Source organism: Carcharhinus amblyrhynchos, chromosome 3, assembly GCF_965287045.1.
Source record: "Carcharhinus amblyrhynchos chromosome 3, sCarAmb.v2.hapA, whole genome shotgun sequence".
Taxonomy (NCBI): Eukaryota; Metazoa; Chordata; class Chondrichthyes; order Carcharhiniformes; family Carcharhinidae; genus Carcharhinus; species Carcharhinus amblyrhynchos.
In genome coordinates, this window is record NC_137326.1 from 98,501,081 (window position 1) to 98,519,656 (window position 18,576).

General features: G+C 42.5%; 1 protein-coding gene across 2 annotated transcripts in view; it reads right to left on the bottom strand.

Annotated features, from left to right (window-relative positions):
* Nucleotides 1-1,681: 1,681 nt before the first annotated feature.
* LOC145341470 (cilia- and flagella-associated protein 337-like) overlaps nucleotides 1,682-18,576 on the bottom strand; it is a 65,246-nt gene continuing 48,351 nt past the window's right edge. For both annotated transcript variants that reach the window (XM_080186435.1, XM_080186436.1), the window contains 2 exons: nucleotides 9,628-9,766; nucleotides 1,682-2,062 (listed from right to left, as the gene is read on the bottom strand). In XM_080186435.1, coding sequence (XP_080042561.1) covers nucleotides 1,996-2,062; nucleotides 9,628-9,766 — 206 coding nt within the window. In that variant the 3' untranslated portion in view covers nucleotides 1,682-1,995. The remainder of the gene's footprint in view (nucleotides 2,063-9,627; nucleotides 9,767-18,576) is intronic.

Sequence of the window (18,576 nt, forward strand, 5' to 3'; positions counted from 1 at the left end):
CTCTGGCTCCACGAGACCCAATGTTGGAATGCACTGTATCACCTTGGCTGTAGATTCCTGGCCTGGTTAGTTGGCTGAGAGGCACCAACCAGGGTACTGGCAGAGTGGCAGTGGCGGGATGATGAATGCTGTTTCCCTGAGGAAGGACAAGAGTTATATGTTCCATGTGCCTTTGTCACCCTCCCTAGGTGGTGCCTCATCAACTGCAACAATACGTTGGAGGACAGGTTGCTGTGACACACTGCATTCTCATGACAGCCGCACCATTAATGCTGAGAGCTATCTCCTCCAAGGGAGAGAGAAGTTGGAATCCCATCTGTCCCCTGACACTTCTTTGCTGATCTCTCCCGTTGTGTGTACCACCTTGTTCTGCAGGAGAACTGGGAAGAGTGTAAGTGAGTGTGTTGCAATGTGTTTGGGTGATGTTCCTGTCACAGCTGAATGTTTGGAAGCTTGTTACTAGTAGTGGCAGCAGTGGCATGTGTTTCAGGATGTGAAATAGATGACTATTAAGCATGAGTCATAATTGCGAGAGGTTGTTGACACGTAAGTGATGGGGATGTGCAGCATTAATCAGTGTGTACAGCTTGTGTTGTGGTGAGCTGGAAATAGCACTTGAACATGCATTCACTAAGCCTGAATATATCAGGTCATTGGCCTTCAACCAGTACTTTACAAGATCCTCAGAGTATTGCCTGCTGTTGCAGTGCTAACCATTGTGCTATTATGTTGCTTTTGCTCCAGAGATTCCTGTGAAGAGATCCAAATGTAAGATACAGAGCAGCATTTTAAGGATCTATGCACCTGAACCCCAACCCCCCAAGTCTCTTTGAAAATTCACTGTATTTAACTTCATACCATCTAGAAAGTACTCTGATCTATTAATTCGCAGTCCAAAATGATGAATGTTACAATTGCTTAGATTGAAATCCATGCCCATTCATCTATCAATATCCCTTTGTAATTTTATGCTATCACCTGCACTTCCCACAACGCTGCCTAACTTTGTGTCATCAGCAAATTTAGATATATGACTTTCTATGCCACTATCCGAGTCACTAAGATATAATGTGAATAATTGAGACTCTAACACAAATCTTTGTGGGACACCACTAGTCATATCTTGTCATTTTGAGTTCCTATCCATTATCCCTCCTTCCTGTCATCTGCCAGTCAGCTACTTTTCCAGCCATGTCAGTAATTTACCCTCATTTCCGTGGACTTTTACCTTAGTTAACATTATCTCACGTTGGGACTTTATCAAAAGCTTTCTGGTAATTGATGTTAAGCAGACACATTTTGGACCTATGTATTCCATATGTTCTTGTTGTCTCCTTCCCATTCACTACTTCGAAATTTTATTTTTGTGGTATTTCAAAACGCCAAGCTACTTTCTACTTCCTAATCTTCAAATTTATATACTGTTTTGTCAGTTTTATCTGGTTTCCAATGGCACCACACATACATTGAAGATTAGAGGATTAGCTTCCCCTCACTGAATTTCAGCATGATTCATGCTGAGGCACTTACTACACAGTATGGGACATTCAGGTTGAAACTTCCACTGAAACAAAACAGTGGGGTTTACTTCATAATAATTGATGTTAAATGTTAAATTGCACCCATTTTGTTTCAGTGAAATTACACAAACAAAATAGGTCAGCTAGACCTTTGCCTGAAATACATTCTATTAAATATGCTGTACAAGTGCAAATGACAAGTAACACACATTTTATAAATTCCATATTCCTTTCATGGCTAATTATCTCATGAAGGGAGTGAGCAACAACTCAGTATCTGGTGCTTATGCTGCATTAAAACTCAACAAATAATAACAATGCCATTTCTTCAGACCATTTTAACTTATCGGACTTTGTTGAAGCATATTTCAATTAATTCGATTCACTCATCAGCAACTGTTGCTTTATTCATACAAGATTTTGAGCATTGAGAGATTGACTTCTTAAATTGTTCTTCTTTGCAAAAGGAATCTGTCTACTTCTGGATGGAATTAGTGGATTGTTTTCCTAGTCTGATTCCTGCAGTGGTCCTCTGTGGTAGTCTGTTGGAAGAAATAGATCGTGGGTTGCTTTCCAGTGACAGTAACGGTGGTATAAATTTATTTTTGCTATATTATTTTCTTAGCAGAGTAAATCTTTATATTCCATAAACTGCTAATCAGATTTGATACATTTTTGAGCCTTATTCAAGACTCTGGATTATCTCTGAAAGCATTTTTGTGATCTTTCATAGAATTGTATGAAGTAGAGGTTTTGCTTTTGACATAATCAATGATCTTAGCGCAAGTTGCATCAGTTTTGAGAGGCGTGTCATTCCCCCTACCCTACCTCATGCTGCCACTTTAAGCTTCTTTGCATTCACCATATATAAAATCTGGCTTGAACTGGTGCAAGTGGGGAGCATTTTTAAAATGTATTTTAACTCTTGGAAATTTTGTGCCATTTAATTTACACTGAAAAGCATTTGTGATAAAAATAAGTGTAAGCAAGTGCCAATCCAGCACTTGCTTTAAGTGTCTGAGAATGACTTTTAAAGTAAAGGCACGGAATTCAGAATTTTTTTAAAATGTTGATTCTAAACCTTTCAAAACATAAGAATATATGAAATAGGAGCAGGAGGAGAAGGCAATTTGATCCATTGAGATTGTTCTGCCATAGAACCATAGAATCTCTACAATATAAAAAAGGCCATTCGGCCCATCAAGTCTGCATCAACTCTCTGAAAGAGAATCTCAGCCAAGCTCAACCCTGCCCTTCCCCTTTAAACCCCGTGCATTTACAATGGTTAATCCACCTAACCTACACATTTTGGGACCTCAAGGGCAATTTAGCATGGCCAATCCACCTAACCTGCACATCTTTAATCTGTGGGAGGAAACTGGAGCACCCGGAGAAATCCCACACAGATACGAGGAGGAGGTGCAAATTCCACACAAAAAGTCACCCAAGGCTGGAATTGAACCTGCTGTTTGGCACTGTGAGGCAGCAGTGCCAGCCACTGTGCCAATGTGCTACTGTGCTGTCCTTAATGAGGACTTTTTCATTGATGTAGACAATGATCAGACAGGCCAGACAAACCAGAATTAAAGCTAAATGTAACTCGATTAACAATCCTGTGCAGGGTAACTAAACAGCTTCTTTTGTGTTTAAAGATTAATGGTTAATGGCATATATAGCCAATCAGCACACAGATTATATACAACATATCAGTAATAGCTGTGGTCTCGTCATATGTAGATGTTGAGCAGATACAGGGCAGGGTATTTCAATTTGAAATAAATAACTTCTCCTCAATTTTAGTTCAGGATGCTCGTTTGAACATGATACTCTTGAGAATATTTTGTAGACGTCTGCTAACTGAGCCCAGTTTCCTGGCGTTATTTAATCTTGCAAGGAATTAAAGATTTAAGCAAATCACACTGACAGCTTTTCCACAATTACAAGAATTAATGAACAGGAGATTAATATGAACAGAAAATGCTAAAAATACTCAGCAGGATAGCCAGCATTACACTGGCTCATGTTCACTGCATGAGCTCAAATTGAGCGAAACCTAGGATCACAGCAACAGCTGACCTCTTATCTCCTCACTCTTCAGATCGGGGGCCTCTAGATCCCAGGCTGAGAAGCACATTGCACAAGGAGGAATCCTCAGACAAATGCAACTAGTTGAATTCTCAATGATGATTCACTCACCCTGATGTGAGGCAGCATGGTGCACAGTGGTTAGCACTGCTGCCTCACAGCTCCAGGTTTGATTCCCAGCTTGGTTCACTATCTGCATGAGTTTGCATTTTCCCCCGTGTCTGCACTGGTTTCCTCTGGGTGTCCTGATTTCCTCCCACAGTCCAAAGATATGCGAGTCAGGTGAATTGGCCATGATAAGTTGTCCCTTAATGACAGGGGGACTTGCAGGGCATTGTGGGGATAGGGCCTGGGTGGGATTGTGGTCAGTGCAGGCTTGATGAGCCGAATGGTCTCCTTCTGCACTGTGTGGGTCTATGTTTCTATGGTGTAGCCAGCTTTGCAGTGCTGGGTTTGTTCCTAGCACAATGTTTTAAAACTAACTTCATCAAGATCATAAAACCCAAATTTCGCTGAATGTAATTTGTAGTTAAAATTCTCTGATCAGTTCTGCAAGTTATAACATTTGTAGGAATATGTGTCGAAAAATAAACAATGTATTAGAACAAAAATTTGAGTCTGTGATGCTCAGCTGCTGGAATGGTGGTGTGTTTTAGCTTATGTGTTCTTTTAAAACCACTGTTAAAACACTCCCTGTGGAGAAGAGGTCATTATGGCTATTTGGAAACTTCAGAGATTAATTGGATGGTAGCTAACTGCTTGCAGGCTGCAGGTTCCAGTCCTGAAATGCCAACTGTCTTCTTTGATTTTTCACGATCTGTAACAAGTGTGGAATTTTGAAATACAGGAGGATTATACAAGTATAATCCATTATATTATGAGATAAGCTTCCCACCCCATATCCACTCCATCACCAAGGTTGCCTACTTTCACATCTCTGCAGTATTGTCCAGCTTGGCCCCTGTTTCAGTTTCAATCTTCTCCTGGCCAGTCTCTCATCTCCCAAAACGTTACTGCCCATTTCCTAATGTGTATAAATCACCCCAATGTTCACTGATCTACAAAGTCTCAATTTTAAATCCTCGTCCTTGTATTCAAATCACCCTACATCCTCACCCCTCCCTATCTCTGCCATGTCCTCCAGCAGTGCAATTCCATAAAATCTCTGGAAGGAATATTCTCGTTCCCCCTTGCCACAGGATTCGTAGTGGGCAGGAGAGGACTAAGCAAAGATCCATTGACTTCAGGCAGGGTTTTCTGGTTTTGAGGTGAGCGGGGCTGGAAACTCCCATCCTCTCTGTTCCTCCAGCTCTAACCAATCATGTGTTCTTGGTTTTAATTGCTCCATAGGTGACCGTGCTTTTGACTACTCTGAAGCTCCCTCCATAAACCGCTCTATCTCACTTTGAAATGCTTCTGAAAACCTACCTCTTTGACCAACCTTTTTGTCAACTGTCCTAATATCCAATGTGTCTCAGTGTTTGCTAAAGCTTCGATGAAGCCCCAGTGATATTTCACTACAGTAAAGGTGCTATATAAATGCACATTGTTGTTTGGCATAACTAGTGGGAGAATATGATTTCTCTCCTACTTCCTAGCTGTTACTGTTTTTCTATTTCTTTATTTTCTTCCTGTTTTTATCTCCTTCTGAATGTTTATCTTTTTCTATCTCTTTGGGCAGGAATCATAGAATAGAATCTTACAATGCAGAAGCAGGCCATTTGGCCCATCGAGTCTGCACCGACCACAGTCCCACCCAGACCCTATCCCCATTATGCTATGCATTTACCCTAGCTAGTCCTGCTGATACTAAGGGGCAATTTAGCATGGCCAAACCCACACATCTTTGGACTGTGGGAGGAAACCAGAACATCCGGAAGAAACCCATGCAGACATGGCGAGAATATGCAAACTCTGGCGCTGTGAGACAGTGCTAACCATTGTGCCACCATGCTGTCTCGGGAGATAGTGACTGGGTGGGCAGAGTGTGATAGGGAGTTGCTGAGGACTATGAACTACATATTTCAGGTATGGAGAAATGCAGTCTAAGTGCTTCAGCAGTCTTCATTCTATAGTCTGTGCCATATCTTCACCATTAATGGTGACCGTGGGATGCCAGTGGCCTGGTCATAGATGCCCCCTCTTATCACCCCACAATCTCCATCCAATCGTTCTATTTGTTACTGTCAGTAAGGCTTTGTTTGCATGCAAAATTTAACATGTATTGTGTTTCAGAAATCAAATTAGAATGAGGAAGGAGAGTCTTTCTACCTCATTCCCACTCTCTCTCACACACACACAGATGATAGCAAATGGGACCTCTGGTGAGGAGATAAAACAGGAAAGCTCCCAAAATAAAGCACAGTGATCATAAAGCACAAGTAACCCTTGCCCAAAGTAATGCAAGCAGCATGCACACTTCATGCTGCCTGCTAATTATAATGATTATGGTGCTGAATACACTGCTCAGTGGCTGCATAGGGCCAAAGTTTATGCAAGGCTAGTTGCATTACTTAAAGCCAGACTGCACCTTTTAAAGGTGCAGCCTGACTACAGCAAGAGTTCAACAGGACGAAAGATGAACTAAAAACAAGGAATAACTTTGAAAAGACCAATAAACCAGAGAACATGCACCACGGCTCTTCAATGGAGTACAAAAGCTGAGAGATTTTTTCCCTTCAAGGGACAAGAAGACTCTCCTGGCAGCGGTGTGGGAGTAGATGGCCACTGCTTGTCAGTTCCAACAGTCCCTCCCTAAAGGCTTAAATCCAGCTATACAAGAAGATCAATGACCTGATATGAGTGGTCAGAGTCAGTGAATGCATCGTCACATGCCATATTCTACCAATTGCACCAAGGCTTGACATGTGAGGAATGTTTGAGACCTCTGGGTCTGTACTCAATGAGCTGAGAAAGAGGAGGAGGATCTCATTGAAACTTACAGAATACTGAAAGGCCTGAATAGAGTGGATGTGGAGAAAGTGTTTCCATTAGTAGGAGAGACTAGGATCTGAAGGCACAGCCTCAGAGTAAGGAGACAATCCTTTAGAACCCAGATGAGGAGGAATTTCTTCAGCCAGAGGGTGGTGAATTATGGAATTCATTGCCACAGAAGGCTGTGGATACCAAGTCATTGAGTGTATTTAAGACAGGTATAGATAGGTTCTTGATAGGTAAGGGGATCAAAAGTTACGGGGAAAAGGCAGGAGAATGAGGTTGAGAAACAGATCAGCCGTGATCAAATGGTGGAGCAGACTCGATGAGCTAAATGGCCTAATTCTGTTCCTATGTCTTATGATCTTACGATTTAATCTCACACATTTCTCAATTTATCACAACCCATTCACTTGCCTACTCACAATCCCAATAAACCATAACTCCTATCACATATTGATAGCCTCACCTCACCCTCAAAAGCTTGCCACATGCACTGCTACATATTCAAGTGTGGCAGGCACATTGCATGACATTTACTGACACACTTCTCTCCTTTGCAGGACTAGATTGTTCATGATCACAGGCAATAGTATATAACCTGAGGAACAGGCATAGCTTCACGCATCATCTCGATGAAGGAGACTGTGCTGGCAATCACTGGTGACAATAGAGGCCATGGACACAAATGAGGCTGAAAATATTGAGGATGGTGGTATTTTCCTATCCAATCTACTTTGTCACATACCACTCTCCCGTCTTCCCACAATCACTTAAGATTTACAACCTGCAAATGGCGTAATTATGCACCTCTGGCTTTCCCCAGCCACCACCATCTTCCCTCAACCTAACCCTATCCTAATGTCTTTATGTTTTCAGATAGCCAAGAATTGTCAGCTGACAAACCAATTGTCAAGGAACAAGAAATTCTCAAGGAACAGGAGACTGATGAGAAAGATACACAATCATTTAATCTAACCACACAGCCACCAGCCCAGATACTGCCACTCTGAACTATAGACTGCTGCAGAGAGGAGAAATCTGTATGCAATGAGTCACCAGGTAAAAGTGGCCTTCAGCCAGGCCAGGAGGAGAGGATAGCAAGAGTTTCAGCTCCATGAAGAGCATCTTACTCAATCATGTTAGAAATGGCTGTGTTATTGGATAAACCTTGTCTTCAAGAAGTCAGCTGGTGCCTTTTCCTTCATTCTGAAAGAGTGACTGGTGAAGAATAATTTAATTATGGTAATTCCTGTCAGACTGGCGCTGATGCACTGTAACCTGCGACTATAGTTACACTGTGAACGGGCATGAGGGAATGATATTGACTTTCAGTTCAGATGTGGATGGCCAGCAATGGCTTCTCTGGAAACACGAATACCACCAATAGCTTCAATTATTGTGGGAATCCAGTAATCCAATAAAATTAAATGACTTGTTCACTGCATTGTCTTGTCAACAATAATGATCTAGACTGACTTGAAAAACAGATGGTTAATAATTTCTCTAAACAAGAATGGAAAACAAACTGACTGATCCTAGCTGATGTTGCCTATTGTCCTTGGACTTGATGGATAAGAAATTATGTGCGGGAGGGTATTTTTGCTTTAGGCACAGTAATTACAATTCTACTTCTTCAGGCTTACTTACAAGATGCTCACCTAACTTATTAATCTTCCTGATTAATCTGCATGATGGAGCAATCTCAAGGGGACAAACAGTGCTCTCAGGCTGCTCCTCCCTGTGCACCCAAATATCTAATTCCAACCAAAGCAGCTCTCAGCAAACTTCCACCCCATGCTCTCTCCCATTGGGTGCAGCTATAAGTGCAACAAGAGCATATAAGTTTTAAGTTTGTCACGAGTAGGCTTACTTTAACGCTGCAATGAAGTTACTGTGAAAATTCCCTAGTCGCTACACTTCAGCGTCTGTTTGGGTACACTGAGGGAGAATTCAGCACGGCCAACGCACCTAACCAGCACATCTTGCAGACTGTGAGATGAAACCACAGTGCCCAGAGGAAACCTGTGTTGACATGGGGAGAATGCGCAGACTCCGCACAGTGACCCAAGCTGGGAATCAAACTCGGGTCCCTGGCGCTGCGAGGCAGCAGTGCCAGCCACTGTGCCACCGTGCCACCCTGCCACAGTAAGATTTCATGTTGCTTTCAAGTTGCCAAGAATAGGGTCACTGACAGGACATGGGAAAATTCCCATTTCTACTTCTAGGTGCCTGAGGTCATGGCAGAATGGAATGCTTTGCAGGTTCTAGTGTGCACATTTAGCACCAGAGCGCTGTGTGGTGAATGAAAGGGATCAAACTGCCAGCAAGGCAAATGTTAAGTATTACAATTTAATTCAGCAATATGTGAAACCTTCAGCACATGGACAGCAGTTTTAAGAAGACAGCTCCCCACCACCTTCTGAAGGGCAATAAGGGATAGACAATAAAAGCCAGTGATGCCCATTTCCAGAGTGTTTTTTTAATTTGAGTTGGTCCCACCTTGCTAAATATGAATACTACACGATGCTGTGACTAACGGCTAATTTAAATTTAGGCTGTTGGGGGATATGAACAATACTAATTTGGCTGCTTTTTTTAATGCCCTGTCTATATTTCCTTTCCATTGGCTTCAATGGAATGCCAAGGCTGGTGTATAATGGGACGCTTATTCTACATGAGCTTTTTCACACCACCGTCCAAATTTAATACTGTACCCTGCCATTCCATCTGCAGGAAAGATTGATTAATATCATGTTTTTATTCCAATAATTAATATCATATATACAGTATGATGGCAAGTTTTCATTTCCCTCAAGAAATTGTTAATTCACAAGTGTCAAAGATGTTAGAAACAATAAATGCCCCATATGTATTATAAATAAAACTACAACAGCAATGACTTCAATGCAAGTGTATGGAAGTCAGAACATTCAAATTACTTCATAAACTATTCACAATACTTCATCGTTAGAATTATTGGTTCTGTAGCTGATGTCTCAGTACCTAATACTGACAAATTATTTTTTGATTTAACCTATGAAATCTTAATAAATTTCAAATGTATTACAGAACAAAGATTACCTACCTAGACCTCATCCATAAGGCATCATTTACTGCAGCTTTTCTTCCTTTTAAATTCTCTTCACCCGAAAGTTTTATTTTGTGTTCACGATCCAATATTTCTTTAGGAAACAGGCTTTTCTCATCAAAAGCCACTCTTGGTGCTGTTAATGTAGTAGAAATATTGAATGTTTATTGAAAATGATATTGCTTTGTGCTGACATAAATAAAGATTGCTACTTATAGTTCTCAGTCGCCATTCATGGAATCATAGCATCCCTACAGTGCAGAAGGTGACCATTTGACCCATAAATCCCGCACCTACACAATCCCACCCAGGTCAATCCCCGTAACCCTAAGCATTTACCCCATTAATGCTCCTAACACTAAGGGGCGATTTATTATGGCCAATTGACCTAACCCACACATCATTCATGGTGTTATATCTACACAAAGATTGGCGGCCTTGATCATAATAAAGTGTTGCAAGGGATATTTTTAAATTTAGTTTATTTATTTTTGAGACAGACTCTATCTCAGAACAGAACCTGAATTGAAAATAAAACTAAAAAGGAGGCAGGAAAGGTGAACACAGAAACAAAACTGAACTTCCCAGTCTTTTAAAGAAATTAGGAGCAAGCGGAGGTTGTGAAATTAAAGCTAAAAATTGTGGAAAGATGTAAGAGGATTCAAAGCTGTCCAAGCTGAGGAATAGCGGTTGTTCAGTCCACTGGAACAGATGAGCTGAAGAACGCGCAAAAAGAGGCTTGATTCAAAGGCTGAGAATAAGCAAAGAGAATAAGTTGTTCCAGCTGTTTCTGGGACTTGAAGATAACATTGGTGGGTCTATCCCATCCAGACCCAGTTAAGCAGGTTCCGCAGATGTTTGCCACTTATTTATTAATACTAATTAGTTAAGTATTTATTCAATGCTATTTATATATATATTTATATATTAAGAAGATTAAATATTTAAACCATAGATTTAATACAATAATTATACTTTGCCTGTTCTAGTTTAAATTCCTGCCCTAGTTTAGAGAAACGCCAAAGGGCTGTGGACGAAGCCCAGTCTATCACACAGACCAGCTGCCCATCCATTGACTCTGTCTACATTTCCTGCTGCCTCAGAAAAACAGCCAGTATAATTCAGGACGTCGTGAACCCCGGACATTCTCTCTTCCACCTTCTTCTATCAGAAAAAGATACAAGAGTCAGAGGACATGTACCAACCGACTCAAGAACGGCTTCTTCTCTGCTGCCTTTGGAATGGACCTATCACATATTAGGCTGACCATTCTCTTCACTCTCTCTGTAACAACAACAGCTACACCATAACCTTTCCTTCTCCCCTCAATGAACAGAGAATGATTTGTCTGTATAGCACGCAAGAATCAATACTTTTCGCTGTATCCCTATACATGTGACAGTAATAAATCAACAAAAAAATCAGATCAAAAAGTAAACCTTTGATCCCACCAACCAATCAGCTACCTGATCACCTCATTATTCACCTCTGGAATTTAGCTCCATGTCTCAGTGTCTCCAATTCCCTCTGACCATTCCTAGCTTTGGAAAAGACTGCAACAGCACCTTTTCCCTCAGTATGCCGAATTCCTGTTGAAGGAGTTCTGCAAGCTGGGCTAAAGCTGCTTACTTTATTCGTGAGCAAGAACCTCAGATATTTATACTAGCTAAAATTCCAAAAAATTGAGTTAGCCTCTGCCGATCAGCTCCTAGCCTGTACCATTTGTACCATTTGTGTTAATGAAGACTTACAATTGACCCACTGAAGACTTCCTTAAGAGACACCTTTCTGTAACTAACACTGTCCCAGCAAGAACAACCTTAAAATACTCTCACTCACCAAATATTTAGAATTGAGTGAGTACACCTTTAAGCTGGACTTCATGCTAATTACTTGGGACATAAGCAAAAACTACCTTGCGTGTACTCAGCTTCTGTTTAAATTAGTCATTTTAAGAACATAAGAAATAGGAGCAGGAGTAGGCCATCCAGCCCTTCGAGCCTGCCCCGCCATTCAATAAGATCATGGCTGATCTGTCGCTGCTCAGTTCCACTTTCCCGCCCTCTCCCCATAACCCTTAATCCCCTCTCTTATCAAAAACCAATCAACCCGCGTCTTAAAAATATTTAGCGAGGCAGCCTCCACCACTTCAACGGGCAGAGAATTCCAGAGATTCACCACCCTTTGAGTGAAGAAGTTCCTCCTCAACTCCGTTCTAAACCGCCCCCCTTTTATCTTGAGGCTATGCCCCCTAGTCCTACTGTCTTTTTTGAGCGGGAAGAGTCTCTCCACCCCTATCCTATCCATCCCATTCATCATCTTATATGTCTCAATGAGATCTCCCCTCATTCTTCTAAACTCTAACGAGTACAAGCCTAGTTTATTCAACCTCTCCTCATAGCTCAACCCCCTCAACTCCGGTATCAGCCTAGTAAACCTCCGCTGCACTCCCTCCAAGGCCAAAATATCTTTGCGCAGGTGTGGCGCCCAAAACTGCACACAGTACTCCAGCTGCGGCCTCACCAATGCCCTGTACAGCTGCAGCAAGACCTCCCTACTTTTATATTCAATCCCCCTCGCTATGAAGGCCAGCATCCCATTTGCCTTCCTGACCACCTGCTGCACCTGCAAGCTGGGTTTTTGCGACTCATGCACAAGGACCCCGAGGTCCCTCTGCACCGTCGCCTGCTGCAGTTTTTCGCCCCGTAAGTAATAATCCTTCCTACCATTCTTCCTACCAAAGTGGACCACCTCACACTTACCAACATTAAATTCCATTTCCCATTTCCTGGCCCATTCGCCCAGCCTATCTAGATCCTTCTGCAGACTCTCCACACCCTCCGCACAATTTGCCGTTCCCCCAATCTTGGTGTCATCAGCAAATTTCGACACCCTACACTCGGTTCCCTCCTCCAGATCATCTATATAAATGGTAAAAAGCTGAGGCCCCAGCACCAACCCCTGGGGCACTCCACTAGTCACCATCCGCCAATCCGAATAGCACCCGTTGACCCCCACTCTCTGCCTCCTATTTGACAACCAATCCTCTATCCACACTAACACCCTACCCCCAACTCCATGTCCCTCGACTTTCTGCAATAACCTCTTGTGAGGTACTTTGTCAAACGCCTTCTGAAAGTCTAGAAAGACCACGTCCACCGGCTCTCCTCTATCCACCGCCCTAGACACATCCTCATAGAACTCCAACAAATTTGTCAGACACGACTTCCCTTTAATGAAACCATGCTGCGTCTGCTCTATCAAGCAATTCCCTTCAAGATGCCTCGCAATTTCCTCCTTAATGACAGATTCTAACATTTTACCTACCACCGACGTTAAACTAACCGGCCTATAATTCCCCGCCTTTTGCCTGGCACCCTTCTTAAACAACGGCGTAACATTAGCCGTTTTCCAATCATCCGGCACTTCCCCGGAATCCAGCGACGTCTGGAAAATAACCACCAAGGCATCCACTATCACCTCCGCCATTTCTTTCAGAACCCTCGGATGCATTCCATCCGGTCCTGGGGACTTGTCCACAATCAGCCCCTCCAGTCTGTCGAGCATTTTGTGTAACCTTTGCCCTCAGATAGACCCACTGGAAGGAAATTTAAAAAGGGACTGCGACTCTTGCAGCAGTGGTCATGGGGGTGAGATTGTGCGGGGCTGGCCTGAATGTTCTGCTGGAGGTGCAACCTGGCACCACTGTGGCCAGGGGGGAGTGGCCAGGTCAGGCAGCACTTGAGAGTTTGGGCTGGGGTTTTCAAAAACTGAGAGAAATCACTAACTGCCTGTCTTTTAGAAAAGAGTCATAGGCCAGAATTTTACACTCCCCCAGCTCCAAGGGGTCTTGAGGAGATGAGAAAGCATAAACAAGCATGGTCAAGATACCATCTGATATCCTGCCCAACCTAATCCAGGCACAATTTCACTGTGGGGTGGACGGGGCCCTGGAAAGTCCATCCATGTTCCAATTAAGGTCTTTAAGTGAGCAGCTAATGTCCACATAAAGGGCATTTTCTTGCCAACCCTCAATTTTTAGACTGAGTTGGGAAACGGAAAATGTTATCACCCTCTATCACAGAGGCCCCTCCAGAATGAGAATGCCCTTCCTTCGTAGATTGCAGGCTGAAAGCGACTATTTTACATTTTTCTGAGTTTTAGGCAGTATACAGGCAGTGGCAGAGCTAACGGTAAAGAGTTAAATGATAACTTACACACGTAAATGCAGTAAGAGAATTAAACACGTTTTTAAAACATATCAGCTGATACTCTAAATATATTTCAAGTATGTTCGCTTTAGCCAATGCAAGTTACTAAAAGGTGTGATGGAAAAGGTAAATAGTTTAGAGCTAAAGGCCTGCGAACCCGTTCGCTAACAAAACTCATACCTGGATGATTTTTATGAGAAAACACATTTTGAAACGTAATGAATAGGTTCAGTCATTGCCCAGACACAGAATAGATATGCCTCTGGATGCACAAACACATGTCTATTCAGCTTGGCAGTGAGCGGTGGGAACATCCACTTTGACCCTTACGGTAACATCTACCGTAACCAGGCAACAGGAAGGTAATTTGAACCAAGAACGTAGTTAGCATTCAGGCTTAATGGATGAATGAAACACCATCATGCTGGCAGGTATGATGAAGTTGGCTGAGATACTTGACAGGGATTTGTATTAATGTGTGAATATTAAATGAAATTAATTTTAAACTAACAAAGGGAGGGAAATCTGATAAGGAAAATGTATAACCATTCTGTTTTTACCGATAACTTCAGAACTTGTCTGAGAGATCTGGGTATTATGTATCTATGACCATCGACATAATTTCTCCCAATAAAGATGTCTTTTGTACCAGTGACATTAGCTTTGTGAGGGAATCTTTGCTACCTTTTAAAAAACCGCACTTACAGCTTTTTTGGTAACAAAGAATGGGATAGATTCACTGGAGTCTGACGGCTAAACCTTACGTCACGATGAAAAGAAATCGTGAGCGTTTATTTTAAGATGAACTGAGTAGTTATTTTAAGTTGTCTACAAGAACGTTGTTCACTAGAACATAAGGCTAGAACCAATCGGACGTTTGCCTGGGTGTTAGTGATCAAGTTTGAGTTAGAATTCTTTTAAGAAAGAGAAAGGGTAGGCCCCAGTGGAGGAATCTCCAGTGAGGGGGATTCAGGAAAAGAAGAGGAAGAGACAGGATAGATCCCAGTGTAGGTCCCCGGTGAGAAAGGTTAAGGGGACAGCAGTTATTCTCAGCAGGAGCTGAGGGCTTTGATGTAATGGTTCCCAGGGTGAACCTTTTAAAAAAGAAATCAAAATCGAAAGTCAAACAGACAAAATCCAAGTAATCGGACCAGCATAGACCACTGCGCCATCATGTGGTTGTGTAGGGTATGGCATCAGAAGCTCCAAAAAACGTTTTGCAATAAATTAATGCAGAATCAAGATTAAATAAAGGTTGGAATTAATATAAATTCTTGAAATTCCAATATCACCGACCATGATCTTGGAAATGGTCAGTGGCCATGATCATTTTCAACAAAAAGGGTATGAATGTAGGCAGAGATTTAAGCTCTGCCATGTTGGAAAGGAAATTTAGAAACTGATTGCTCCAAAGCTGGGAGTAGAGTTGTAGAAATAATTGAACATATGAATTTAAAATTTAGACTGGGGAGAATGTAAGATAAATCTTGCTTTGGATCAACCTAGATTGAAATCTTTTGTTAAGTTTGAAAATATATGTTCCTGATAATTAAAAACTGACAACGAAAAGATAAATTTTAGAATTTGGTTCTGAGAATACAGAATTTCCAGATGCTAGCCAAGAAAAAGCGATGACATCATGATGTCCATCTGAAAAAATTTACTCCACACTTTTTTGAAACATACAGAGAGTTAACATAGATAAGATGAATTTTTGTGTTTTAAAGATTTGCAACTTTAAGCCAATGTAGTCAAAATTGTTAATTCAAATCAAAATCTAGCAGGGGCTGGATGGTGGGAGAGAGTGTTTAGTGAGAAATTACACAAGGTAGAATGGGTGGGGAGGGTGTGAAGTTTACATTTGCCTCTATTAGACAACTTGTGATCATAGCACCGGTTACCTGAGGGCTATTCATCAATAGTGACCAGCAGCATTTTAGTTGGATTGTGAGGAGTACAAGTTTAAAGTTAGTGAATGAACCTCGACAAGAAGAAGTAGTCCAGAGCATACCCAGGTGCAAATTTTGAATGTGGGAAGGTTGAAAATTGTATCAGTCGCAAGGTGGGCTCAAAGGGAAATAATCTAGTAGGATAAATGAATAATAAGGAAATAAACAGGATGATAGATCAGTGACCAATGGTGTGCCTCAGGGATCAGTGTTGAGACTGCAATTGTTTACGATTTACACAGATGATTTTAGTTGGGGACCAAGTGTAGTGTGTCAAAATTCGCAGATGACACTACAATGAGTGGCAGAGCAAAGTGTGCAGAGGATGTTGAAAGTCTGCAAAGGGATAGGTGAGTGGGCGAGGGTCCGGCAGGGGGAGTACAATGTTGGTAAATGTGAGGTCATCCATTTTTATAGGAATAACAGCAAAATGGACTATTACTTAAATAGTAAAAAATTACGGCATGCTGCTGTGCAGAGGGACCTGGCTGTCCTTGTGCAAGAATCACAAGGAGTCTGTTTGCAGGTGCAGCAGGTAATTAAGAAGGCAAATGGAATTTTGCTTCAGAAGGTTAGGGGACATGGAGTTGGGGGTAGGGTGTTAGCGTGGATAGAGGATTGGTTGTCTAATAGGAGGTGGAGAGTTGGTATCAATGAGTGCTATTCTGATTGGTGGTTGGTGACTAGTGGAGTGCCCCAGGGATCGATGCTGGGGCCTCAACTATTTACCATTTATATAGATGATCTGGAGGAGGGGGCTGAGTGTAGGGTGTCGAAATTTGCTGATGACACAAAGATAAGTGGAAAAGCAAATTGTGCGGAGGGTGTGGAAAGTCTGCAGAGGGATCTCGATAGGCTGAGCGAGTGGGCGAGGACCTGGCAGATGGAGTACAATGTTAGCAAGTGTGAGGTTATCCACTTTGGCAGGAATAATAGTAGGAGGGATTACTATTTAAAGGGCAAAAAGCTGCAGCATGCTACGCTGCAGAGGGACCTGGGGGTCCTTGTGCATGAGTCGCAAAAACCCAGTCTGCAGATGCAGCAGGTGATCAGGAAGGCGAATGGGATGCTGGCCTTTATAGCGAGGGGGATTGAATATAAAAGCAGGGAGGTCTTGCTGCAACTGTACAGGGCACTGGTGAGGCCACAGCTGGAGTACTGTGTGCAGTTTTGGTCACCGCACTTGCACAAGGATATTTTGGCCTTGGAAGGAGTGCAGAGGAGGTTCACTAGGCTGATACTGGAGATGAGGGGGTTGGACTATGAAGAGAGGCTGAATAGACTGGGTTTGAACTCATTGGAGTTTAGAAGGATGAGGGGGGATCTTATAGAGACGTATGAGATAATGAAGGGGATGGATAGGGTAGAGGTAGAGAGATTCTTCCCGCTCAGAAAGGACAGCAGGACTAGAGGGCACAGCCTCAAGATAAGGCCGGGGGGGGTGCAGTTAGAACAGAGTTGAGGAGGAACTTCTTCACTCAAAGGGTGGTGAATCTCTGGAATTCTCTGCCCATTGAAGTGGTGGAGGGTACCTCGCTAAATATATTTAAGAGACGGGTAGATAGGTTTTTGGTAGGCAAGGGAATTAAGGGTTATGGGGAGAAAGCGGGAAAGTGGAACTGATCCACTTCAGATCAGCCATGATCTTATTGAATGGCGGGGCAGGCTCGAAGGGCTGGATGGCCTACTCCTGCTCCTATTTCTTATGTTCTTATTTTGTCCTTCATTGCTAGAGGTATGGAGCTTAAGAATAGCAAGGTTATGTTGCAGCTGTATAAGGTGCTAGTGAAGCCACACCTTGAGTACTGTGTACAGTTTTGGTCTCCTTATTTGAGAAAGGATATACTGGCACTGGAGGGGGTACAGATGAAATTCACTAGGTTGATTCCAGAGTTGAGAGGGTTGACTTATGAGGAGACACTGAGTAGATTAGGGCTATACTCATTGGAATTCAGAAGAATGAGGGGTGATCTTATAGAAACATATAAGATAATGAAGGGAATAGATAAGATAGAAGCAGGGAAGTTGTTTCCACTGGCAGGTGAAACTAGAACTAGGGGGCATGGCCTCAAAATAAGGAGAAGCAGATTTAGGACTGAGTTGAGGAGGAACTTCTTCACACAAAAGGTTGTGAATCTGTGGAATTCCCTGCCCAGTGAAGCAGTTGAGAAAGAGAAACAGGCTAAGCCTCCACAGCCCACCTTTGAGAAGTTTATTTTATTTATTTGTGTCACAAGTAGGCTTACATTAACACTGCAATGAAGGTACTATGAAAAATCCCCTTGTAACCACACTCAACGCCTGTTCAGGTACACTGAGGGAGAATTTAGCATGGCCAATGCACCTAACCAGTACGTCTTTTGGAAACTGGAGGAAACCCACGCAGACACGGGGAGAATGTGCAGATTCCACATAGACAGTCACTCAAGCCAGGAATTGAACCTGGGACCCTGGTGCTATGAGGCAGCAATGCTAACCACTATGCCACTGTGCTGCCTAGAAACAGGAAGATTAAAAGGGGTTTCAGATAGAAGACATTTAAAGTGGGAAGCAAGTCTCTTGCCAGCAAACAAGCATGTAGGAATCAGCAGGCAAGAAGGGAAAATCCTGCAGGAGGATTGACAGTGCTAGGAACAGAACATGAACGTGTTGCAGGTTTCAATGAAGGACAGAATGAAGGTTTAACAGAAGAACTACTCACAGGTGAAGGGGCGATCAGCCTATATGTAGATGGGGCTAGAAAGTATGTCAATGGTGAACCCTGCACCACATGGGCAGTGGTAAAT